This window comes from Triturus cristatus, chromosome 2_2, assembly GCF_964204655.1.
Source record: "Triturus cristatus chromosome 2_2, aTriCri1.1, whole genome shotgun sequence".
NCBI lineage: Eukaryota > Metazoa > Chordata > Amphibia > Caudata > Salamandridae > Triturus > Triturus cristatus.
The window spans coordinates 949023187-949049445 of record NC_140582.1 but is presented as its reverse complement, the minus strand read 5'-3'; the positions used below and the strand labels follow the sequence as shown (position 1 = coordinate 949049445).

Below are 26259 nucleotides of genomic sequence, written 5' to 3'. Positions count from 1 at the left end.
CCTAGCGGAACGGACTTTCCAAATAACATCCCCACTGGCCTGTTCCGACACCTTCAATGCCCTCCACGGCGTGCCACAGGGATCTATATTGAGTCCCCTGTTTTTTAATCTTTACCTCCGACCCCTAGCTGATTTAGCCGAAAAATCTGGACTCATCCTCATGACCTATGCCGATGATTCCTAAATTATATTCTCCCTATCTGAACCCGGTCCGACATCCCCATCTCTCCTCAAATCAGGGCTTCAAAACATCCTTAATTGGATGACAAGAAACCAATTAAAGCTCAATGGAGACAAGACAGAGATTCTTCTCTTAGGAAAATGTCAAGATCTTTGGAATCCTTCACACGGCCAGACCAGATGGCTACTTTTCCTACCCCAGTGACTCAAGTTCGCAATCTGGGAGTCATCTTGGATAGCTCCCTCTCCATGAGTCAACAGGCCAATAAAGTTGTCGGTCTATGCTTTACCATCATCAAATGGCTGAGGAAAATTATTTGGATGCTGCCCTCTTCCACTCAAAAGACCATAGTCAATGCCCTCATAACATCACGGCTCGACTATTGCAACATTCTGTACCTTGGTTCAAATAAAGCGGTAGTCAGTCGACTGCAACTTGCCCATAACGCTGCAGTCCGACTACTGTGCAGAATCCCTAAAAATTCCGGGGTCTCGAGTTACCGTCGGGAACTCCACTGGCTTAGGGTAGAAAGCAGAATCCGTTTTAAAGCCCTGAACTATATGTTCAGAATCAAAGCAGGTACGGCACCCAATTACCTTATAGCTCTGGCTCACCCCTATATTCCCAAGCGCAATCTTCGTTCGCAATCAGCTGCCAACTTCTGTGTACCAAGATTTAAATTGGCAAGAATGGGAGGCAGATCTTTCGCCCACCTTGGACCATCCCTCTGGAACGCACTCCCTCCTTTCATTCGAAAAGAGGAAAACCACGTCAGGTTCCGAAGACACGTTAAGACCTGGCTATTCGAACAATAACAAGAATAGCTAATAATGTCTCCTGACATTCTTATGCTGTGTCTAGGCGCCGGGAAACCCTTTTTGGGTAGCTGTAGCGCCTTACAAGTTTAAAAAATAAAATAAATAAATAAATAATAACTTAAGAGGCAATGTGCAGCACTTCAAACAATAACTGTAATAAAAACCACAAAAAGACTCAACACCAGGTTAGAAAAATAGAGAATATTCTTATGAGTAAAACAAGACCAAAACAACAAATATCCAATGAGTAGGTCCAGAGCTAGGACTTTAAAAAAAAATAAACTGAACTGTAGTGGTTAAAGACATAAAGCTCCATCCGGGGCTATCTGGTCGCACAGGACCGGGTCAAATGCAAAAGGTCCGGTTGACCGCGATGGAGCACGGGTCAGATACAAGGACCCGCCTTGGTCTGCTGAAAAATACCTTGTTTGAGTAGACAATGAGGGAGATGCAATGAGCAAGGGAGGAGATGAGTTGTTGTCTATCCTTAGGATGGGGGCGATGTGTTGACTCCGAGTTGCTTAAAGTCGGAATAGCATCAGAGATGGAAGCAATGCACCTCACAGTTGGTGACACGATGCACTCGATTCTCACAGCAGCAGCAATGTGATGCACTCAATCCTCACAGCAGCGGTGATGCGTCATCGTTCAGGGAGATGCATCGGTTCTGAGTGGCGCAACAGTGTTGATGCATGGATTTCTGCTGGGTCAGCACTTTATACCCACTTCCAGGGGCCCAGGACTGGATTGCACCACTTGGCAGGGCAAGACATGCAGATTACCGAGTCCAGGAGCTGTAGCAGAGTGGTTGGAAGTATTTTATGTCCCTGAGACTTCAATCAGGAGGAAAGCCAGCAAGCCCTTGGACTCACACTGTTTCTGGGTTCAAGTGATGTGGGTCCAATCTTTCTCACCCAGGCAAGGAGTGCAGCAGGCAGAAGGTCAACACAGCAGGAAAGGAGTTCTTCCCAAAAAGCAGTCCAGCAGAACAGCAGTCCTTCAGCAACAAAGAAGTCCTTCTTCCTGGCAGAGTATCCACAGGTTCAGAAGTGTACTGAAGTGGTACCCCGTGGTGCCTTTGAAGAGTCTTCAAGGAAGAACTTTGAAGTACAAAGAGGTCCTCCCTTCCTACCTTGGCTCCAGACTTTCTACAGGGGGCTAAGCAGTCCTTGGTGCGGGGACAGGACACAGCCTATTCAGGTGTGAGGCTGTGCCCAGCTCCTCCCTACCATCCTCCCAGGAAGACCCATCAACTCACACCTAAGTTTCCTTTGTATGTGGCTGTCTATAGGTAATGCAAAAAGTCCAGCTGTCACCCACCCCAGATGTGTATTGGAGACAGGCTGCATGCAGGCATACAGGGCTAAGAGCAAAACAAATGCCATCTTTCTACCATGTTTTATGGAGAGAGTACAAGCACTTTAGCAAGGGCTAGCAGGGGTAAAGTGGAAAGAGTACTAAAGCTAGCAAAAACAAAGTCAGCAAAACAGGAGGGTTGAAGGCAAACATTAGGGGAGAACCTTGCCAAGGATGTCAGGTCTAACAGAGACTAACTAAACCATGTTGAAACAGTCTGTTGTTGTTTTTTTGATGGTTTTGATGGGTGTTGCAGCAGGAGGAAGGGGGAGGCAATTGAACCTAAGCAAATGCTGTCAAACGTGGATGGTTATAAGTGCCAATTGATAAATCCAGAGTTTTATGAATTTTTTGTTAATAAATGTTAGCAAATATATTATATCTATAGTTTTAGAAGAGTAGATTGGCCTGCTTGAATGATTTCTATAGCTCAAATAAAGGTGCATTTAACTATGCTTTTGTTGTGCAGTGGGCATCGATCTCTTCCTAATTCGGTATTTTTGTTTGATGGGACAAATAAGTGTAGACTTGGGATAAAACTAGGATGGATGAAATGGCCTGCCAAAGATCTGCACCTTGGCTTATATAATAATCACTTGGAAAAATGTGTTTGGTGGAGATCGTGAATATTAACACCAAAGTATCAATGGTGCTAAAATATTGTGAATATAAATCTATTGAGGATAACTATATCAAGGCTTATGTTTTTCTACATGAATTAGGAAGTTTCAAATATTGACTACTTGGTATTTAATGCCATTTTGGTACAGTATTTATTTAATTTGTTTCTAAAGGTAGATTGTTACCAAGACAGCATCGAAAGCCACTAACAGGTCAAGAAGGAACAGCATAGCCAGCGTTTTGCATCTCAAAATAGTCTGATAGGATCGACTACTGCCTAAAGGGCGGTTTCAGTGCTATGAAAGGCTCAAAAGCCAGACTGAAATACAGGTCGCTCAGAACACTGCTGTTTGCCTGGTTAATAAACTTCCACCAGGCTCGCCATCTGCCCCTCTGCTCATAGCTCTCTACTGGCTCCCAATCAGGAAAAGATCCTTGTTCAAACTTCTCTGTCTGACTTAGAGGTCCCTGACTGACAAGAATCTAGCATTCCTATGTGGGAGCCTGAGGATTAACCAAGTATAGAATTCATGTCTAAACACCCAATTTACAGATTTAGGAAATTCTGATGGCACGATGGACCTTTACCACTGTCTTGGAATAGAGCTTATACAAAACAGAAACTTTGCATACATGATCAACAGTTGGATTAATGTTCAGTCAATGATGAGAGGTTGGTGAAGTTTTCAACACCATTATTTATCATAAAGGACTAGCATTATTTGTGTTGTCTTTATTCAGATTAGTCGGTTTACAAATGCCAATAAAAGTTCATTAGTGACAACATAAATAAATGCAAAGTGTTCCATAAAGGGAACTGTCACTCAACTAGATAAGGAGCCTAATCGACCCTCAGCAGAACCCATGAAGAGTTATTTTCAGAAAAGAGCTGGAGTTAGAATATGAAAAGAACTACCCATCAAGGGTGGTTCTAGAAACTCAGCCGAGTTCCTTACAGCTGCAGCAGCAACCATTTAAAAGACTAATCTTTGCAGTAGCATTGATCAATGAGAGTTTTTGATGAAGGAAGAATAAAGTCACCTTTAGCAGTAGCTGTTGATAACAACAATAAGTGAGACACTCTTCAGTAGAAGAGTTGCACAGGTAGGATAAAGAAATCTGGGTGAGATTCTTCTTCTCATCTGATTGTTCTTCTTCCCCTCTTACCTTCTCTCCTAACTAGCTAGATACACTCATTAATATAAAACCACATAATAAAGTATTGATAATGGAGTAGGAGATAACTCTCCTCTTCCAATAGAAACCGTTCGTCCAATGGTGTCGTCAAAGCCCAATGCTTCTGCTCTCGATTCCCACGGTAAACATTCTTGTCGATATAGTGTAAAACATTGTTTCAAGACTTTGTTACATGGAGGAAAGTTCTCATGAGAACCTTCTTACTTAAGCTAAAAGTTGCGTTGTGTGTCCATTATGAATACAAAGTAAGTCCAATATGATAACGCTAAACTAGCAATAATATTCTGTTAGGCATTCACAGCATATTTCTAAATCATTATTCATTCATGTAGTCACAGCAGATAATTGTATTAAGAACAGTGACCTAATCATTGGTGTGAGGAAGCTAAAGAAACAGGGTTTTGAGGTCAGCACATTCTCAAGCAAAATGCTGGTGCTATGCACAAAAATAACTTGTATTAAGCTATGAGCAAGAGTCGAAAGGAAAGGCCTTTAGGCCCTACTAAAGAGGTACATTTAAGTAAGATTGCCTGGCACTAAAAAAAATATTTTATATTATTTTGCATATATGTAAGTACTACCCATTTTCCCTACATTTGGTTAGTCTAGGAATCATCTAATAAATTAATAATATATTTGAATATGATTCTATCACGCACTCAAACAGGCTGTTTTTTGTGTCATTTTCTATCTGAAAGCATATTTACAGCAGCTTAAATGCATTCTAAAGTGCAATTCTACTGTGGTCTGTGAGTCAAATGTTTTAGTTTAAACGTCATTTCCCTCACATCTCTCCCTTTTGATGATTTTAACAATTACAAATTTATGGTCTCACATTCGAATTGAAGTCTTGAGAACACTTTCATCTTCAGATGAGTCTCATCTTTTTCTTTTGATTCCCTTATTGATTTTTATATAGTCGTTATTCATGGTACAAGTTGACCGAATTGTAAGGAGCCCCCGAGTTAGGGATCACCTTATGGCGCAAATCCCCAGAAAAAGCCCTCCCCCAAGGACACACCAGCCATTGGGATGTGAAGGAAATGTTCCCAGGATCCTGCACGACAGCCCAGCGCAATGTAGACTGTGATGAAGCAGAAATAAGCAATGTCTGCCGCCGCCGAAAACCCAGCAAGATGGCCGAATGAAAGGGTGAGCCGCTAAGAGCAGCTAAGGGGACGGACGCGGGCTCGGGATCACCCCTCTGGTGTAAATCCTCACCCACAACCTACCACCCACGCCCAGCCACCGCTTCTCGTTACTACGAAAGCACCTCCTCAGATTCAGGAAATTGGCATCGGCACTGGCACATCAGTGATTCAGATGCTCCTACCATTACAGCTGCCGTATTAATCCAGTTGGATACCCCTAAGCGATCTACAAAGCCACAGTGCTATGTCACAAGCAACTTATTAGCTCCCCGAGGAGGAGCAGGGATTTCTCTGCCGTTCTCTTGCACCTTGGCATCCAGCCTGACTGGGGGTCAAAGGGGGTGAGGCAGCCATACAATAGTGAGGGAACCCTCCATCGCCGCGGATAGCCTGCAGCTCCACTGCCCGGCCCTGCTCGCCCCACACTGGAAGAAAGAATAAAGTGAACTCCATGTCCTGCACCGGCAGGGCAACATGAGTCGGGTCCGATTTGCATGGACCAAACCCTGTTGGCTCCTGGAGGAGGAACGAGAATGTCTCTGCCACTCTCGTCAACCTGCGCCCCGATGTCCAGCTGGAGTGGGGGTCGAACAGGGTGAGGCGACTATGCAGATGTGAAAAGAACTGCCCGCCCTTCCTGCGTAATGACTGCAGGCGTCCACCAGCACCACTGCCCTGGCTCGCCCCGGGACCTACTGCATGTGTTGCCTGGCTAGTCTCCCACATACCACGACCTGCTGGAGTGAAGAATAACAAGAATGGAGTGGCCATGTTGAATGTGAACTCCTCCACACACCCTTGCACTCAATCTTCTCCCGGCCACAGGACCCATCTGCCTCCCGGTGATGAGGCCGGAATGACATATCCTCGGATGCCTCTATACTGCCCAAGAGTAACCCCTCCAGTCTATTGTCACGCCGACTGCAGCCCGGCTCACTCCATATGGGCTGGGCAAGCCTTTCCCACGATTTGGTCGATGAAACAGGCTAGCAGCTGGGGCCTCCAAACATACCCTGAATGTTTATTTACTTGTTTGCATCAAACACTATTTATCCAAAGCTGGTATGCAAGATCTCGTCTAGTGCCTATGTCTGCCAGCAGATCACACTTTGAATAATATGAGCACTGATTTCAGGTTTCAGGTGTCAATCCTAGAACAAACTGAGGCACAAAAATCCCCATATCCTTTTCTTCAGCACATTCACACCCACTGTGCTATTTAAACACCTGCAACAACCTTTCATGGTATTCATGTCCATGTGTTGTTCTTTTAATTTTCAACCAATCTGTATCTCTGGGAGGTATTTTTCCTTTTATGTAGTTCATAATGGCTTTATATTTCTCCATTATCGATGGAGAAGGTGCACCAGTTCCTCTCTCTCTTGTGTGGTTCTGCCTTTGGCTACTGCACTGCTACCTTACATTCTGCCCACAAATCAGCTGGTATCACAATGTCAAGAAACATATTTAGGTCTCTCGACAACACTTTCTAAATCTTTATGAACCTTTCCAATTGTGCATACCACTGTACTGGTTTGTCTCTCAATTTTGAAAATGTGTTTTTGAATGCTGTCAAATCACTTTTATTCCATGGAACGTGTACATAGGTACCTCCAACTACTTCCCTCAATGGATATGCCGCTGCCTCATCCAGCCCATCTAGTTTTTCCTCTGCCTCCCTGTTTTTCCTTTTGTGTTTCTTTGCCCACCTAAGTGCCAACTTTTCTACATTCTTCCATCGTGTATGCATTTAAATAATTCAGTAATATGCAAACGCATTCCTGTAATCCTTATGTTTTCTATTGCTTGATCATCCAACTCTACTCTATAGCTACGATTTATTTTCACATTATTAAAAAGATCCACATCGTACTTCTTTGCTATCACTGACAATGTGTCATGTATCATGGCAGATTTCAGAGTAATCTCCTTACACAGGTAAGTTAACTCATGTCTTTGATACTGAGCCAGGTGATAATACTCCAGGCAACACTTGATTAATTATTTCATTTCTATTTTTAATTTAGGAATGTCCAATGGTTTTTCTTTTCTTGTCTTTAACTCTTATGGGGGCTATGTGGCATCTGCACTTCTCTCCCCTGTAACTGCTTCAAGCCATGCTGGTAAACCCCCATCTTTATTACCAGGCAGTTAATTTGAAGCAAAAGAAGTCCTAATGGCTAGGGTTCCTTCTCTATCTACTAGATCCTGCAAATTTAGTTACTGTGTATTTTGGATGGTCTGTACATTTGCAACAACCGGTGCCGTGAAGTCCTCCGGTCTTCTCTCAATTTGTGGTGGTGCAGTAGGAACCACTTGGGTCACAACTTGAACAGTATCAATAGGAATCACAGCTATTGGCCTTCTCAAACTGATGGAGGAATGTGTAAAACCTGTAGTGGTTGTTCAATGGGAGGTGTATCTGAAGCCACAGGATCAGTAGCTACAGTCTGACTAGCACTTGCACACATCTTTCCTGGGACAGTATATTTTACAGTTGGAGGTGATCGGGAAGACAGCATTTGTTCTAATATCTTATCTCCCGAATCAGTATCTGAGTCACCCTCTTCTTGCTTAGCCACATCCTTACTCTTTCTTGTACCCTCTGATGAAAGAACCAGATATAATCTAGTTCCTTCAATAATTACCTTCCTCCATCTGCGCTGTTCTTCATCCCATAGGGCGTTTGCATAATTTTTTATTGCTCTCTCTGCACTTCTCTGATATTTCTCCTTCTCTTTTTCCCTCACAACATTTTCCCAAGCATTAAAAGCTTCATATTGCATGGGTCAAGGTGGTGGCTTCATCTCGTACAAATGTTTTTACAAATGATCTAGGATTCTGGTGTTAAATGCCCCATACCTCAGAAATCTTAAATCACTCTCGTTTTCTGTAATTCTTTCCCAATGTTGTAGCCATAGACATGAATTTAATCCATGTTAGGTAGTCATAATATAAGCCGGAGTACCCTCAGGAGGTGCCTCTGCACCTTTTCTTATAGGAATAGTGACATCACCCCTAAGAAATTATTTAAAATCCTTAAAACATTTCTTAGTGACAGTTAAATCTTCCAAATTTTCACACATCCCAAATATTTTGATTCTATTCTGTATATGTCAAATTTCGTTCACCAATTAAAGGACAGCTTATATTTCACATGCTTCTTTATCAAATCAGAAAGAAGTCAAATCAACAATATCCAATCACAATGCGGCACAAGAAACCTTCTAATCAATAACCACAAAAAAGCACACCAACTGTCCAATCCAAGTATGAAACACTATGATGTATGCCTCACTCATCAAATAACTTCTTAAATAATATCTTGTTTCCTCTTGTAAGGAAAATTAAGTATCTCAATCATCCAACAATATTCTACACTCACAAGTGTCTTCTCGACTAGCAAAAATCCACACAAATGAATGCAGCTTCACCTGCTTGCGCAATAAGGCTCCACTAAAATTAAGGGATTAATCAAACACAACAGCTAGTCCCTAACGTTACCGATGGAAGTGATGGTACTCACACTCCACATCGACTTCTCCTGCACACAAGACTATAACATTTGTTATTACCCCGGGATCTTTCAACTTCAATGAGCCCGAAATCAACGTCTCCTCTTCAACAACTCTTTAAATTTCTCATTATTCTCTCATACATCCTGCAAGGAAAAACACACAGAACCACTACAATAATAACTGCAAAATTTTTACCCTATTAATACTCACATCTTCAAAACCACAACCGCTTTTGGAAACTGCTTTGCCACACCGCTTGGATCTGGAAACTGGAAACAGGGATTACTTTTATTATAGTTTGTGTACTAATTGTAATGCACCATTCAGGGTGTTAACCACTTCCTCTGCTACCAGAAACTGTGGGAGCCTGAGGATTAGCCAAGAATTGAATCTATGTCTAAACACACAATTTACAGATTTTGTCCCTTGGGATATCCTCATGAAAAGGTTGATGGACTTTGCCACAGTCTTAGAACAGAGCTAGAAAAAAACAAAAACTTTGCATACATCATCAACAATGTTCAGTCAATGATGAGAGGCTGGGGAAGTTTTCAACACCTTTATTTATCTTAAAGAATTAATATCATTTTTGTTGTCTTTATTCAGATTTTTCAGATTACAGAAAGGCCAACAAAATTTGAGTAGAGGGAGCATAAACCAATACACATTGTTCCATAAAGGAAATTGTCACTAAACTAGTTAAGGAGCCTAATCTACCCTAAGCAGAACCCATGAAGAGTTCTTTTTGAAAAAGAGCACGATTCAGAATATGAAAAGAACTACCCAAAAAGAGTGATTCTAGAAACTCAGCCAAGTTCCTTACAGCTGCAGCAACAACTGTTTAAAAGAGTAATATTTGCAGTAGCATTGATCAAAGAGAATCTTTAACTGAAGAAAGAAGAAAGTCACCTTTAGCAGTAGCTGTTAGTAACAAAAGTAAGGAAGCCACTCTTCAGTAGAAGAGTCACACAGACAGGATAAAGAAATCTGGGTCAGAGTCTTCTTCTCATCCAAATATTCTTCTTCTCTTCTTCCCCTCATCCCTTTTCTCCTAACTAGCTAGGAACACTCATTAATATAAAACCACATAATAATGTATCGATAATATTTAGGAGTTAACTCTCCTCCTCCAATGGAAACCGCTCGTCCGATGGTGTCATCAGCTACCGGTGCTGCTCCTCTCAATTCCCACGGTAAACATTTGCATCAATATTGTGTAAAACATCGTTTCAAGACTTTGTTATATGGAGGAAAGTCCTCGAGAGAACCTATTTGCCAAAGCTGAAAGATGTGCTGTATGTCCCTTGTGAATTCAGAGCAAGTCGAATATGATAAAGCAAATTTAGCAATAATATTCTGTAAGACAGTCATAAAAGATATCTAAATCATTATCCATTCAAGTAGTTAAAGCAGCTCATTGTATTAAAAAAAGTGACCTAATCATGGTGGGAGGGAGTTAAAGAAACAGGGATTTGATATCAGCACATTCTAAAGCAAGATGCTGGGGCTAGGCAAAAATGTTATAAATAATGTGTGTTAAGCTATGAGCAAGAGTTGAAAGGAAAGGGTTTTCCTTTCAACCCTTGAAAAACACATTTAAGAATGATAGCTTTGTCCAAATAAAAATCTTCTATATTATTTTGCATACATTTATGTACTACACATTTCTCCTATATATGATTAGTCTAGGAATAATGTAATAAATTAATAATACATTTGAATATGATTCTTTCATGTCCCAAAACAGGCACTATTTTTCTGTGTGTCATTTTCTATTTGAGAATATTTCTATAGCAGGTTAAACGCATTCTAAAGTGCAATTCTAACATGTACTGAGTTGAATGTTTATTTTAAAAGTAATTTCCGTCACCTACAAGAGAAACTCACTTACTATTATCCTAGCAGAAACTTGAGAACTAAAGACAAACTGTGACTGTGTCCCCAGCGCATCCGTATGTCCAGATACAGCGGTCTATCCTTTTTATACCGTGCCCCTTACCATTGGTACAGGCTTCCCTTATACATTCGCTCTTGCGCTAAATTTATACATTTTATAAAACATCATAGAACTTGCCTGTTTATAACTTGCAATTCTGTCCTGACTCTGCTAAGCGCGAGATACTCCTTCAGGGGTGAGTCATTGCGCTGTACTAGATTCCATTAACATAACATAACAGAACAGAACATAACATACATACCATAACATAACATAATATAACATAACATAACATGCATGAATGTGACTGTTGCAAATAGGATAAGTTACCATGAACATTACACATACACTTGTTATCGTTATGAGGCATTAAATGTATGCTAATGCTGCTATTTAAGCAGATGTTGCATTTTGCAACTTTGCAAACTGTTTAAATTGTACTGTTATCTGCAGGGTGGACAATTTGTTAGAGTAGGAGATTACCAGTCAAACATGTGCACTTTACTACAACCTTGGATTGAAGAAAGCAAAATATTGTATTTACTAAAATTTCCATAGTTCTTTAGAAAACTGAAAGGAAGTCCTTAATGATTTAACAGTAAATTGTCACTATGCCATAAAATGAATTTTCACTAATAACACAATTCTCAACATACCTCGAAGCTCACAGTTCCACTTTGAGCCGTATCAAAGGCATTAAAAAGAAAGTGTGCGTATGTCGTGGAATCTGAAAATAAAAATACATATTTAATCTTTAGTTTTTGGTTCATTAATTATTGTATTGCTACGTTTCATGACAAATTTTTTAATCTATGTGGATATATTGATAAATTCACAGATTTACGAGACATATTTTGGGTACATAATAAAGATGGATTAATTTTAGGGCTTTGTAGCTCTACAATAACTAACTCAAAGCTTTAACCATATTGCAATGAATTGAAAACAGAAGAATTGAAGAACAAAGAGCTTGCAGTCACTTCACATTGCATAGCTATCCATTAGCAATCCCTAACATTTCTCATATGATGTAATCAATTAGTGCTTTGGAAGTAGCTAACTCACTCCATAGCGCAGCTCCCTTGAGGCACTCAGGAATCTGGGCCCAATGAGAGCCACCCTCAAAGCATTATGCGCAGGTTGAGATTCCCATAAGAGAAATCTCACTAGACATCAAAGAGGGCTTTTAGACATGGATGCAGGGGAGATGCATCAGGACCGTAAAATACAGTATGACATCTGTGTCACTGGCACACTCTGGTCCCCTTTGTAGACAAGCTCGAGGTCTTTCCAAATATCATGACAACATTGGAGTATTGTAGCTAGAAGGACCAAAGAATACCAACACAGCTGAGGATTTAATAGTGATCTGCCTTCTGTTTTTGCTCTTCTCTTTATACTTATTTAGTTGTTACCCCTTTTCATTACTTCCTCCCTAATTATTGCTTTTGCCCACATTATTCATTTAACTTTTCCTTCTCTGTGCCCGTGCTGAATCACATTATTAATATTCTCTCCCAGAACTGTGCCATCTGTATATTGATGTTTATTGTTGAAATCTAGTCTACACTTCTCACTGTTTCATATTCAAACTATCTCATGATTGTTTCTGCACCATGTTTTCCTCTTTGATTACTTGACCACTATTGATCATTTTACCACATGCTTGGTTTATCACCCAATATCCTCCTTCATCCCAGGTTTTATCTTTAAATTTAATACAATACTAACATCAATGTCGTTGTACAGAGCAGCAATGTGAATGATTTATATAATTTTAAACAACTTATCTAAATACATTATATAGATATCTATCAATTGGATATTCCGAAAAAAGATCAAACAGACATTTGGGGATTAATTTTTCCATTGCACATAAGCTGCTTAAAGAAGGGATTCTGAGGAAAGGAGTCCCATAAGCACTAGAAATGAAGATGGGCTAAAAATTAAAAGATGGAAAGGAAGGGAGTAGAGGATGTTGACCATACATCAAAATGAAGCCAGTACTAAAGGCCAGTTGAAAACATAATTTCAGAAAGCTGAACCAAATATACTCACTTCTCCGTATTATGTTCAACTCTCTAAAACTCCTTCTCAGGGGTTGTCATATGAGACATTCCTTTAGCTGTATTTCTATCACAGGTTTTCTGATTGACTTCAGGACCTCAGTGCATAAAAACCTCCCTCTTTGCATATCACTGCTCTCAGCACTCTAACTTTCTCATCTTTTGCCAGTCTCAAGAATTTACATGTGCATCCCAACATAGCTAACCATGTATCTAACTTTACTTACTCATAATCATTTCTATTCTTTCATTCACTTTTTTCCAGAACAAAAACACGAGATTGCCAGTCCTGACGTTTTTCAATGACTAATATTTACTAAAAAGCATTTTCTATTTCAATGAATAGACCTTAGTTCCCTAGCACACTTATGGATATTGATAGTAATATTTACCTATGCATTAAAGCTAATGTTAGTAGCTTGAATGATACATCCTTCCATTTATCTTTAATAATCTCTTATTAAGGATTTGGCCATGCTCCTGATTTTTTTCAAAAGTCCAAATTATTTTTATTTCTTTATGTGCTAACTTGCTTTATGACCATCTTGAGTGTCAAAACACTCATTTTGTCCTGCTTAGCATTAGACATAACTTAAAACAATATCTCCTAGCTGTTTCATTGAAATAAATCAGATATGTAACTTCTTCAAATCCCTTCAGATGAAACAATGGGCCACTTGTAAAAGGATAAGCATGCTTCCCTTTAAGCCACTGCCTAATTGTGTAAGGCCACATACCATTTGTATCACCTAGGAGAGGAGCTTCTTCATAAAAATACGACTGTATTTTGAAAAGCATAGTCAAGACAACCCTTTATTTTCTAGTTGGTTAGAACTGTTGGGAAGGGGTTGTACGTGGAGGTTGTTTTAGTATTTTTATATCAGTCCTGCATGCATGTGCCTTTCACTGGGCCTTTCTCTGTAAGCTGTCTTCATGGAGCACACCTGTAAAAATGTGCTGTAATTCAGTCGATTGCTGGTGGGTCGTTAAAGAACAATAAATTAAGACGCCTTTAGATTTTGTTTTTATCTTGTCACATTTGCTGTGCTTCAAAGACAGAGGTCGAATATAAGGCTATAATGTCTGACAAAATGATACATATTCTTTAAACATGGTGTTTACGTTTCTTTCTCTGACTTCAAAGTGAGAGGAATTGTTATGCGAACTGTGTGACAATCTGGTTGGGGTACATGGAGTGTGAAAGGAAGGGTGTAAAATGTATATTTATGAACCACACAATAAAAAATGAAAATAATAGTAAATTAACTTCATTTTAGAATGCATCAGCATTTAGGAAGGAAAGAATGACACACTTTTTTTGTAATTTTGAAGTGGGATGGAAACAAAGATTTTAACAGGATCAAACAAATAAAGATCTTTTATTTGGTGATGAGCAAATTATAAATATTCACTTAAACCCAATTTCCACACATTGTCATTTGTATGCCTTATAGTTTTAGCAGTAAAGCTGTATGTCTGTGCACAATTTGTGTCCTTTTGAATGATATTTTAATGATATATTTGCAACAGTGTGCTGCAAATTGCACCAACTGTGACATACAACACCTTTACAACTCTCCTGCTGAATACATTTGCCACACGTTGTGTGAAGCTAGATTTATGCACAATAGCTATGACTCCAGCGATGCAACATTGATGTCAGCACCCTCACTCTGAAAATGTTTACAGTTTCAATGCCACAAAGGAGCTGAACTGTGACCCTAAGTTTTGTTTTAAAACAAACCCTTGCAAGTATTCCCAATGAAGACTCAGGGTGAACGTTCCAGTGTTTTTTACTTCACAAAGTAATTTCAACAGGGAATATGCTCCCTATATGTAATCATACCCAGTCATCCCACTTAACACACAAATTAAGAAATATGGATGTGGCCTAATGGCCAGAACTGTTGACTCTGAATCTGGGGAGCCAAGTTCAAGTCCCCAATCTGAATAGTTTTCCAGCTCTAGAGCAATTCACTATCTGCCACTTTTATGGGAAGATTGATGTCTTGATCATAGTCTGATAAAGACATATCAAAAGGCATGGCCAAGGTTGTGACATCTACAAAGAATTGCTGTTGGAGAGGAACCCACACGTTTTAAATAGTATGTTAGTTCCGTAATTCACAGCATTTTTAAAGCATGTCTACTATTACATTAAAAATCTGCCCCGCCACATGCCTGTTAAACCTAGGCGGGTCACAAAAGTTTGCAGTTCAAAAATTGGGTCATGGTTCTAAAAGGTTTTGGGAAGCTCTGTTCTAGACTAATGGCTTACTCCATAGTGAGCTTTTAAAAGATGGGCGCCTTTAAAGAATACTTCACATTCATCTTAGAGAAATACTTCTAACATAACTATGCTCAGAGTAACATAGGAGTGCCTTGGTCTGATGTAGAACTGTTTGAATACATTTTGGTATTTGTGACTTATTTCTCTTTTAGTAACTATAGGCCACAAGTTTTCCAACATGTCCATCTGATTCGCAGTTACATCAGCTATTTCTACTCTTATTTTTCTTTAACATTTAGGTTCAGATTCGGAGTTGCACAATAATGATCGTTTGGTAACTCTGCACCTGTGAAAACAGATACTGTGCTGTAACACCCTGACAGTCCTGTGCAAATATGAGTTCATCCTGATGGAATGTAGAATAGCTGTGTAGGCCTGGTTTTACCAGACATAATTCCACACTGCATTTACTGTTACGAGGGGACAAATGCTCATATTCCCCAACTCCTCTGTTGAACGGTTCAGGCTGGTGGGTAAGGAGGTGGGAGACGGAAGGAGCGGGCATTGCTTGGCTGGGGAGCATTATTACATCCTTTTCTTGTAGATTGGAAGGGGGAGGGCAGAGCCAGGGAAAGTGACAGAGCTATATTTCAGTCTATTCCCCAAGCAAATTTACCAATCAATTTTCCATTCAGTAAAATTGGGTCCATTGTTCCGATACTTCTTAAATCTAGGTGAGGGAACAAAGGCACACACATGATCGAGTGGAATGAAATTCCCATTTGCTCAACCTGCAATTGGGAAAATAATATTTTTAATTGTACTATGTAATCTATGGCCAATAATTCTAGGCATTCTTGCTCTCACATGTACTTTCCCCTATTTTTATTCTCTATGTGTCCCTAATGATTAACTCTTCATTTTGTCATTCCTCAAAGTTTTTGCTTTTTACACACTTTAACTCTCCCCTATTTTTTGTTTGCAATCTCTTAATCCTCCCCTTCCAGACAAATAGATGTTGTAATGCACTTCTCTCAAACGCCCTTCCACATGTACAGTGTTTGTGGTGGGCAGAGCCACCCCCAGTTCTGCTGTTAGGAAAACCCTGTTGGTGGCTCAACATTGATACGATCAAATGGGCTCCCTTATTTAGGGTGGTCCCTGCTATGTCATTTCCTGCTTGCATTTTTCCTGTGTGGGTCTATGTGTAAAGATTGTCCATTAGAGTGAAATAGGAATTCCTTTTTTGTCTTGGAGGAGTACTGGATGCTATCCCACCAATAGCTCATCCTATTTATATTCAATGTTGTGTAATACATTCCAAATATATTAAAACAGTGCATTAAGCTGAGAACTGGTAAAGATGCAGACTGATGCTACCTTTGTGCACTGTCCAGGATTGCTTACTATGATTCGGTCATCTGGTATATAGCATCTTACTAACCAGTGGTGGTACAGTATATTAAAGCAAATTTTAAGATCAGTCCAGCTTTTGTAAAAATAATACTTTGCTCTAGAATACCGACTAACAGAAGAATTATTGAACATAATGTAATATTGAGCATAGCAATAAATTCTTGATCTCATTCTTTGGTTTTGACCCAAATTAGGAACAAATGAACAATGTTTAAATCTGGCCTTCACTATTGCCAAATATACTAAGGCTAAGCGATCCCCCATGTATTTGGCCTTCATGGATTTATCCACCGCCTTTGATTCGGTGAACAGAACCAAACTCTGGTTGATATTGCTGAATCAAGGCGTGGATCTCCCCCGGTCAACTTTTTTTATTGTTTACACTCAGATCTAACCGCACGGATTCATTTAACTACTTGGGGAACTGTCTTCCGAATTCCCGTTGAACAGTGGGGTTAGCCAGGGCTGCATATTGGCACCGTTAATATTTATTTCATATATCAATGGTTTAACAGCTCACCCAGCCTCCTCCCACACTGACATACCAGAATAGCAGGCTGCCCTGTCCCCGCTCTGTTATACACGGATGATGCCGTTTTGTTGGCCCTTACCCCAAAAGCCCTGAGACACCAGGTGGACTGTTTTGTTTCTTTTATGCACAATTTGAACCTTAGCACTAATTATTCTAAATCACATATTATGCCTTGTGGCCTAGGCACACTAAATTCTAACAAAATTAGTATTAACGGCCAGGTTTTGACATCAGTCAAGCCCGTCTGTTAACTGGGACTAAATGTTAGTTCCTCTGGGTCTTGGAATCCCCACTGTGCTCAGGTCTGTTCCAAGTTAAGGAAATGTACAGGGACAGTAAGTAACCTCATCAGACCGCAAATTAGAGGGACAATGATCCCACCTTTGAAACTATTAAATTCCAAATGCATTGATGTGGCCACTCACGGAGTGGGAATTTAGGGTTTCAGCAAATGCTGCTCTATTCAGGCAGAGGAAAACCGCTTCCTACGCAAGTTATTAAGTGCACCCCCATCTACCCCCACCCGCACACTGCATTTGGAGCTAAACCAGGGTTTTATTGAGGATAAGATCCAGATGGCACCACTACTATTATGGGTTAGCATCTGGTTGAACCCAGCCGCTAAACTTTGTAAGGACATTAATTCTGACTGTATGAAGTTGGATAATGTTTCCGCCATACCTTGGCTGAGCTATTTACGAGAAACCTTTGGTTCCCTTGGCATACCCTGGTGGTAAGCTGAACCTAATCGTATCCCTAATAACGCCACGTCCGAGGTGAAATTATTATTCAAGGCTCATTGTGCAAAAATCAGGTTGAAATCCGAGCTAGCCAAACCCCTGGTTCTGCAATAATACAGACTTTGTTACATTGAGCCTCTGCTGTATTTGGACTTGGAGCTGACCAGACGAGAGCGATCTATACTTTTTCGCTTTAGAGTCGGCTCAATCTACTGGTCTTTATCTTTTATACATTATTTAGATTCTGGCCAATCTTTATTGCACTTTATTTCATTTGCAATTTGCACAGATTAGCACATCAACACTTTCTAATTCCTCTATTAAGGAGGCTAGGTCTTCGTCACTGCAGTCCTGCACTCTACCACTTACAATCTCTCAGTTCCCCAAAAATTATTTTCCATGTATATGCCTTCTTGAAATCTGCACTCAGAATCAGACAAACTATGCTGGATTAATCCATAGATTTTTTATATGGGCAGCTTGGTAAAGTACACCGATCTTGGTAGGTGTGCAGGGTTTTCTCATTAATGGGGGGTAGTAGGAGTTCATGGCGGACCCTTTTGAGGTCTTTGTCCTTTATCCATTCCCCGTTCTTGGTGCTATAACCGCGCTCCCACCCCTTAGTCCATAACTGTGCACCTTATTCAGAATATGTTTTTATATCTCAGGTTCCCTTTTAAATTTCTGATGTCTGATGTATTTTGTGTGCAATATTTCTATGTAATTGTACGGTCCTAATTTTATGCCTCGGTGGTCACTTGACGCACCGCTATTGTTTTGTTTCGTACATTGTATGTCCCATTCTAGTATTTTAAATATTCTCTAAATACGAATCATCACAAATGTTAAGGTGTGTTTACAGCTATGTACAATATTTCTTATGTACTGTTACGGTCTTTTGTTCGCAAGACCGAATAAAGATTTTTTATTGATTGATTGATATGTAAAGTGCTTTTAATATTATGCATTTCCATACAATTCCCAAATTAGTTTTGTGGTGTTTCATTCTAATGTTTTTAAACCAGAGATCTGTATATAAAGATGTTAATGTTAATAAAATCGATGCCAATGTTCATAATGATTCACTTGCATATACGAGCGAAATTGCATCACTATTAACAAGCGGGTCCGTCATACATGATTAGGCCATCTCCACGACCTAAAGACACACAGATGATGAATGGAATGCAGAGCAAATTAAGCATTCACCCCCAGTCAAGAGATCTGGATTAAATCCATTGATTTTTGCTCATCATGCCACTCCAGTTTAGACCCAGCCATAAAAAATCAGTCTTGATTCTGCTCCTCGTGGGAACAGTTCAGCCCGAACTGCCAAGCCAGGTCCTCCTCGGATCAGAAACAAGCTCTTAGGACAAGTTTCAGGGTATAACTCCTCATCAGCCAGGCTAGCTTGAATCCAGTGGCATTGTGAGCCTGGGGACCCACGTCTGGGCATACCAGGCGCACTGAGGGCAAGAAAGCAAACAACACACACATGATGCATGGAATGTGGAACAAATCAAACATTCACCTCCAGTCAAGAGATCTGGATTAAATCCATTGTTCTTTTGCTCACCATGTCACCCCAGTATAGACCCAGCCATATGTAAATAAGTCTTGACCCTGCTCCTAATGGGAACAGTTCAGCCCAAACTGCAAAGCGATCCTTCCTGTACCAGAAACAAGCATCCAGGGACCAGTTTTGGGGTTTCACCCTTCATCTGCCAGGCTAGCTTGAAGCCAGTGTCATGACGAGCCCGGGACCCATGTCCGATTTGGTTATGTTTGGGTCTAAACTGGCTATCCAAGCATTGCACAGTTTAAAAAGAGCCATTCATGAGGAGGGAGGTACCCCTGAGCAGGAATGGTACATGAACTGATTCATCTGGCTCCCCCGGTGACTGATCGGACTGGTCACGTCATTATTGCCCATTTTCATCTTTATATTGTTCTTATGTGGTTTCCTGCAATTGGGGGTTTCCTGCTGTAAATACACAGTTCTCAAATTAGGTAGAATGCAAGTAAGTAGGAAAATAGTAATTGTCAAAGTTGTAGCACAACTATTCACCAATAATGTGACTGTCATGAAGTATGGGTTAGATAATGTAGTTGAAAATTCAACTAAAGGGGGGAATGTTAATATTGATAAATTCAGTGCCAATGTTCACAATGATACACTCACGTATACCAGTAAAATCGCATCACTATTAACAAACTCGCCTGTCATGAACTCTCACTCAACCCCAACTCAGAAATACATGGTTACAGATGGACAGGACAAAGGTGGGGTGGCACGTAGCCAGCATACAAACTCGCAAACAGGAAACTTCGGTCAATCCCGAGATAAGCGCAGTGACACTCTAATGGTCAGGGGATATTTGTCCCAAGTAAAGCATACATGGCCAGAGCGGTGCGTGCTTTCCCAAAACATCATAAAATCAGATGCCACATAAAGCTAATAACAGATAGCCAATCAGGACACAGCACATACAGTACCCGCAGTGATCAGGCGCCCCTCATCTGGACATGTTACCCACTGGCCCCCCTTGTGTTCATGCAAGCTTCGAGGCCCACTGGCATTTGCTATCGGGGCCTTTATTTATGACTCCACAGACTAAGCATGCATTCTTTTATCAAAAAAAGTTTGTCGTAAGTACTTTATGACACCCAAAAACTGTATAAAGACTCATTCAGATTGATCATACTCTGAGGCAGCCCTAAGACCCACTTCTGTAGCTGTGCTCTAGGCCAAATTGTTTAATTAAATCAATTGTTCCTGTTTTGCCAAATGCCTCTTGTCTTTTTTGCAAGGTAAACTCATATTTGAGCAACAAAGAACTTCATCTATAATGATGCTGGCATCTTTGACTGCCAAACAAATCATTGAGGACTCAGAAGTCCAGATTGTTGTGAGTTTGTGTGGAGGCGGGACTCTAGACGCCACATATACCTTTGCGTTTCCCACAGTGCAGGACACATCTTTGGCCGCAAGATCATCATTGTGGACTCCAAGGTCCAGATTGCTGTAGGCTTGCTTGAAGGCAGATCTATAGATGCCAAATATATCTTCAAGTGACACATCTTTGACTGACAGATTCGCCCTTCAGAACTCTGAGATCCAGCCTGCTGTGGGCTTGTGTGGAGGCAGAGCTCTAAACTTCCATAAATTGGTTTTCAATTCCCAGGCAGGACGTATCTTTGGCTGCCAGATTCATCATTGAGGACTGCAAGGTCTAGTCTGCAGAGAGCTTGTGCAAAGGCATGGCTCTAGATGTCACTTAAACTGACAGGCTTTTCTGCATTGTGGGACATGCCTAGCCTGTCCCAGGTGAAGACCAGGCCAAGATGGGCCTGTCTGACTCTGTCAGAGCCAGAGGAGGCTGGGCTGGGCTACCCCTCTTGGTCCTACCACCGAAGAGAACACAGCATGATAAAGAAAAGGCCTCTGTGCTTTCTGGAGGTAAGACAAATCCTTCCCCCTTCCATTACAAACATTTTAGCTAGCACTAATGGTGTGCTGAATATGGAAATTTTCACAGTAGAGGAAAAGCGTGGGTCTGTAAAACACCAAAGAACTGAAAGATAATATTTTTATGGCAAGAAAGGTTGCCTACTTGGGCAATGGCCTAAAGAGTCAAGGGGCAATTGTGTTGTTAATTTCAAAGACCCTTCAGTGGTTGCAATGGTCCTGTGTAGATTATCTACCATACAGCAATATATAGACCACATAAGTGCACATCCCTTGGAGTACGTTTATAGGCATATAAATAGAAGGAGGCCTTAGAATTGTTACAATCATTACCCTTCTTATTCTAATATAATGGTAGACCAACCATTCTATAATGTCTCAATACATATGCCCCTATTGGGACCTTGAAGAAAATGATTTACATTTATGCCCAGAGAGCAGAGGCATAATTCCTAGGGTCAGACATAACTCCTCTTTCGAGCCTATTGAGCGACTGTAAGGCACATCTACAACTCTTTGCAAGTTGCCTCTCCTCTATCAGTTACTAAACTGGGAAAACTGGAACAAAAGTAGCTATATTTTTGGGACTGTAGCAGGCATTGGTTCCAAGTTGTCCAATTCAGATTGGCTTACATTTATTAAATGTTTTGAATGCATTTGCCTGCAGGAGATGTAGGTTTTTAAGCCTTTTCACATGGACAGTTACTGCATCGTTTAAGTACCCTAGCAATTTCATTGAGGTGTGGAAGAGCTAAGGCTGGCCTAGCTTTTTTAATTTTACAAAAGTATTCTGGACAAGTGGCTCAAGGAATAAGATAATGTATTTGAAGATATGGGATTGTTAAGGGTGTTAAAGTAATGTTATGACCTTGTATCCCTCCCCCTTCATAATGGTTGTGTTCTATCCTTGCACATGCATGGAATACTGGTGCTGTGCAGATTCAGAGCTAAGCATTGGGGTTAGGTGTATGCCATTAATGGATGCACTAAAGTTACTGTGTTCTTCACCAATGTTCTCAGCCTCCTTCCTCACCTTCACAACATTGTTTTTGGAGATGAGAATGGGGGAAGCCATGCAGAGTGTCTGAAATCATGCGATGTTGGCTGCCACTTAGCAGGTCGGGCTGCAGTAGACACATGCTGGTGTTTCAGACAGCTCCTCCCATTGAGTGAGGAATACAACTTAGCGGAGATTGGCATGAGGAGCTTCGGTCATTCTACAGCTTCCACACCCTGATGGGCGGTAAGTAAGTTGCTTGAGAAAGGGAATTAACGGCCTCCAGCAGAACTCTGAGAGAATACAAACTGCGTTCTGAGCCTTGCTTTGAGCACTGGCTGCCATTTTAAAACACATTGACTTTCAACTGCGTTCCAAACTAAATGAACTATTTTGCAAAGGTCAGTGTGAAAATATGAAGAGTTCCCTCACTTAAGCAGAATTATTCCATCTAAGGGCTAATTCAGGAGGTGTACCATTATTTCTACAATTAAAGTATTAGTAGTTGGATGAAGTACTGTGACAAATATTTACAGCCATTCTGCAAATGTGAAGTAGTCAAAGTGCTGATTGAATTTCACCCCAATTTTGACAAAATGCAATTTGACCCACTCCAAAAATGACTACAATAAAAAGGAAGCCCCCTATTCCCTGGAAAAGGTGGAAAGAAGAATTTATGAGCAGATTTAGATTCAGAAAAATGTATTAGGCAAATTGCAATGAAAGTCAATAAAAGATCACCATACAGTTGTAAAAACCAAGATATAAACTACAATAAATATAAATATAAATATGCATAACAATGTAAAACCAAACAAATGCCTTTGCAGCAATCTGGGATTTGCTCTGGACTTCTACATATAAAACATTAAAAGGCTAAAAAATGGGCTCAGATTATTATATACTTAAAAATCCATGCAGACACATTATGAGATATTTCTCCTCCTAATCCTCTACATTGCCTGCAAGACTTTCAGAGACTACAAATACTACTCACAGATGTTGCTTGAACATGAAATACGTTAAAAGAAACATGAGACAAGAGGCGTTTTGCAAAACAGGAACAGTTTGTTTAATTGAACAATGTGGCTTGGAGCACAGCCACAGGTTGAGGGTCTGAAGACTGTCTCAATTTACAATTGATCGAACACAGACTTTTACACAGTTCATTGAATGCAATAAAATGTTTCCGGCAATTTTTTTGGTAAGTAATGTGTCTTTGGGGCCATAAATATAGGCTCACAATGGGGCCAGTGGGTAACGTGTCCAGATCTCCAGCATGGGGAGTGCGTGATCACTGCATGTGCTGTGTGCAGTGTGTACTGTGTCTTGATTGGCCACATTTTCCTAACTTCATGTGGCATCTGACTTTATGGTGTTTTGGGAATGAACTTACCCCTACGGCCATGTGTGCTTTATTGGGGCCAATCTCCCTGGAGCATAGTGGTATTGCTGCGCCTATCTGTGGGATCGATCTGGGATTTCCTGTTCACATGTTTGTCTGCTGGCTACGTACCACTCCACCTGTGATCTGTCAATCAGTGACCTTGGGCCTGGGTCTCAGGGCCTGCCTAACATTGTATTTCTGAGTCTGCGTCAATGTGGAATTCATAATGGGTGAATTAGTCAATAAAGATGCAATTTCCTTTTATTCATGAACGTATCCTTATTCATATTGACATCGACTTTTTCATATTTAACATTCCCCCCTCTAATTGAATTTTCCCTAACTCAGGCTTCATGATAGTTACTTTATTGGAGGACTGTTGTTCTTCGGTTTTGACAATTATTACTTTCCTAGTTACTTTGCATTGTACCCAATTTTAACGACTGCGTTTTTACAGCATGGAGCCACACACAAACAAAAACACGATGAAAACAGGTAGCAATGATGTGCACAATCTGGAAAACCACCGGGGGAGCCAGGAGAACCAATTGAGAACCACTCTTCCTTTGGGGCACCCCCTTCTTACGGATGTCTCTTTATACACTGTGCAGTGCTTGCATGGCAAGAGTCAATGTTTTTTTATCCAGTTCATTCCCTGGGATAAATGTGCAGAAGGACACACCGATCTTGGCACACACCCCTCCCTCCATTGTGATCATTAGGTCTAACACAGTGGTTCCCAATCTGTGTGCCTCAGCACCCCGTGCACCATCAAAACTAGTCAGGGGCATCACTCAACAAGCACACAGTTTGGGAACCACTGAAAAACATTCATCTCATATTCCACTTATGTTGGAAAAGAGGGCACAAACGTTTAAAGGTATCTGAAGACAGTGACATAACTCTTAATTGCACTGACAGTTTACACTCTGCATTTCAAAAGAAAAATATTGATATCTTGGCATTTACCCTCAACAAGTATATGGAATTCAGATATGGCATATTACACTTATTTAACGAAAATATTCATTATCGATAATGCTTTCTCTTTCACCTGATCTTCACCTTCGGGTGGAAAGCAATGTGCAGTCAAGTCACATGAGGAAGTGAGGGAAGTTCAATATCTAGTTATACTTTGCCCCACGAAGGCTATAAGAAACGTGTTCAGACAATTGACAGGCACAGCTTTCAAATTTCGAGAAATTAGTGGAGCTCCAGCAAAGAGACAAGGAACTGATAGAGGTCTTATTTGATTTTTGCACTCAAAAGACCTTTAACAATTATAAGCTACCAATCCATCATTAGATGGTTGCTGTGGCTCATGGGCCAAACCCTCTGGGTGACTACAGCAATCCATAATATTACAGGCTTGTTACAGCGTGGTTTAACGAGGTGATGTAAAGTTAGGATTATGTAATTTGTAACATATGTGTTTATTGTAGGAAGAGGAAATGCCCGGGCACAGTTCCAGTTGCTACCCCTTCCTTATTCCTCTTAAATTCTGATATGTTCTGTTTTTCATTTGCTAGGCTTGCATTCACCTCATATTCCATTGTTGGAAGAGAGGGTTCGCGTGCGTGAAAGAAAGTGTATTTGTATGTGTGTGCTTGCGTGAGAGTTTGACTGAGAGTGTGTCTGTGCCTGTGTTCCCTGTATTCTCTCGTTTGTGAAAGAAGGGGAATGAGTGTGTGGGAAGCAAGTGTATAATGTGAAGTTTGCATGTTTAGTACTCCTGTTGGAGGTATTTATCTTAAAAGGATTAGCCATGTGCATCTTTAGACCACAAAGCTCCATAAACTGTCAATAGAGAGCAATTTTATGGCATACAAGGAAAAGGAAACTTCTGTTTTGAACTGGAGTGAAAATACGGGAATGTGCAGTGAAGTGGCCATATTAGTAACACCTCGGTTGTATTTAGGTCTGCATCAGTGAAGGCAGGTGATTGCTATGTAAGTCATGCATGTGCATTATCTGAAAAGAAGGAATATTAAAGAACATAAAATGGTGCATCACTCTGTGCACACCCTGTACCTGAGGCACAAGAATTTGCTGTCACATATTTCATGTGTGACTCTTTTAGTCAGTCCTGTCTCTGGAGCCATGCTGAATATAAGGGGCGTAGTTTCACTTTATCACAGTAAATATTAACCTCAAAGATTCCATAATATAGGTTGCTTCTGACGTCACGCTAATAGTACTCCCAAGGCTTGGCTTAAATTCCCCCACCCACTAAAAAAAGTAAGATAATTGGGAGACACGGCCATTGGTCGCCCCAGGTCAAAAACGTTTGGGAACCACTGGTCTAATACATACCATCATGAGGTGGATTGCTCTCAGTCTGTTCTCGATCAAATTAAAGCCAAGCTCAGTGCTCTACATCATTTTAAGCATTGCCATTAGTGTGGAGGTGCCCCATTGCATATCTAGAATGTGCAGGATTTCATTCATGCTCAGTAGAAGCATTCCTTTACCTTTGAAACATAAGGAATACAGTGTAAGTTTCCATACAATTAGGGGGTGCCCCTTCCCTTCAAGCCAAGCGCATCCTCTCATATTGCTATCCAAGATTTCCTGACATGCAGTATCTATGCCCCCTATGAGAACCGTTTCCCTTCGTATCATTCAGCAGGATGGCCCTACAAGA

General features: G+C 40.6%; 1 protein-coding gene across 1 annotated transcript in view; it reads right to left on the bottom strand.

Annotated features, from left to right (window-relative positions):
* KCNIP4 (potassium voltage-gated channel interacting protein 4) overlaps positions 1 to 26259 on the bottom strand; it is a 618256-nt gene that overhangs the window by 129645 nt on the left and 462352 nt on the right. The window contains exon 4 of the mRNA XM_085643329.1: positions 11435 to 11505. Coding sequence (XP_085499455.1) covers positions 11435 to 11505 — 71 coding nt within the window. The remainder of the gene's footprint in view (positions 1 to 11434; positions 11506 to 26259) is intronic.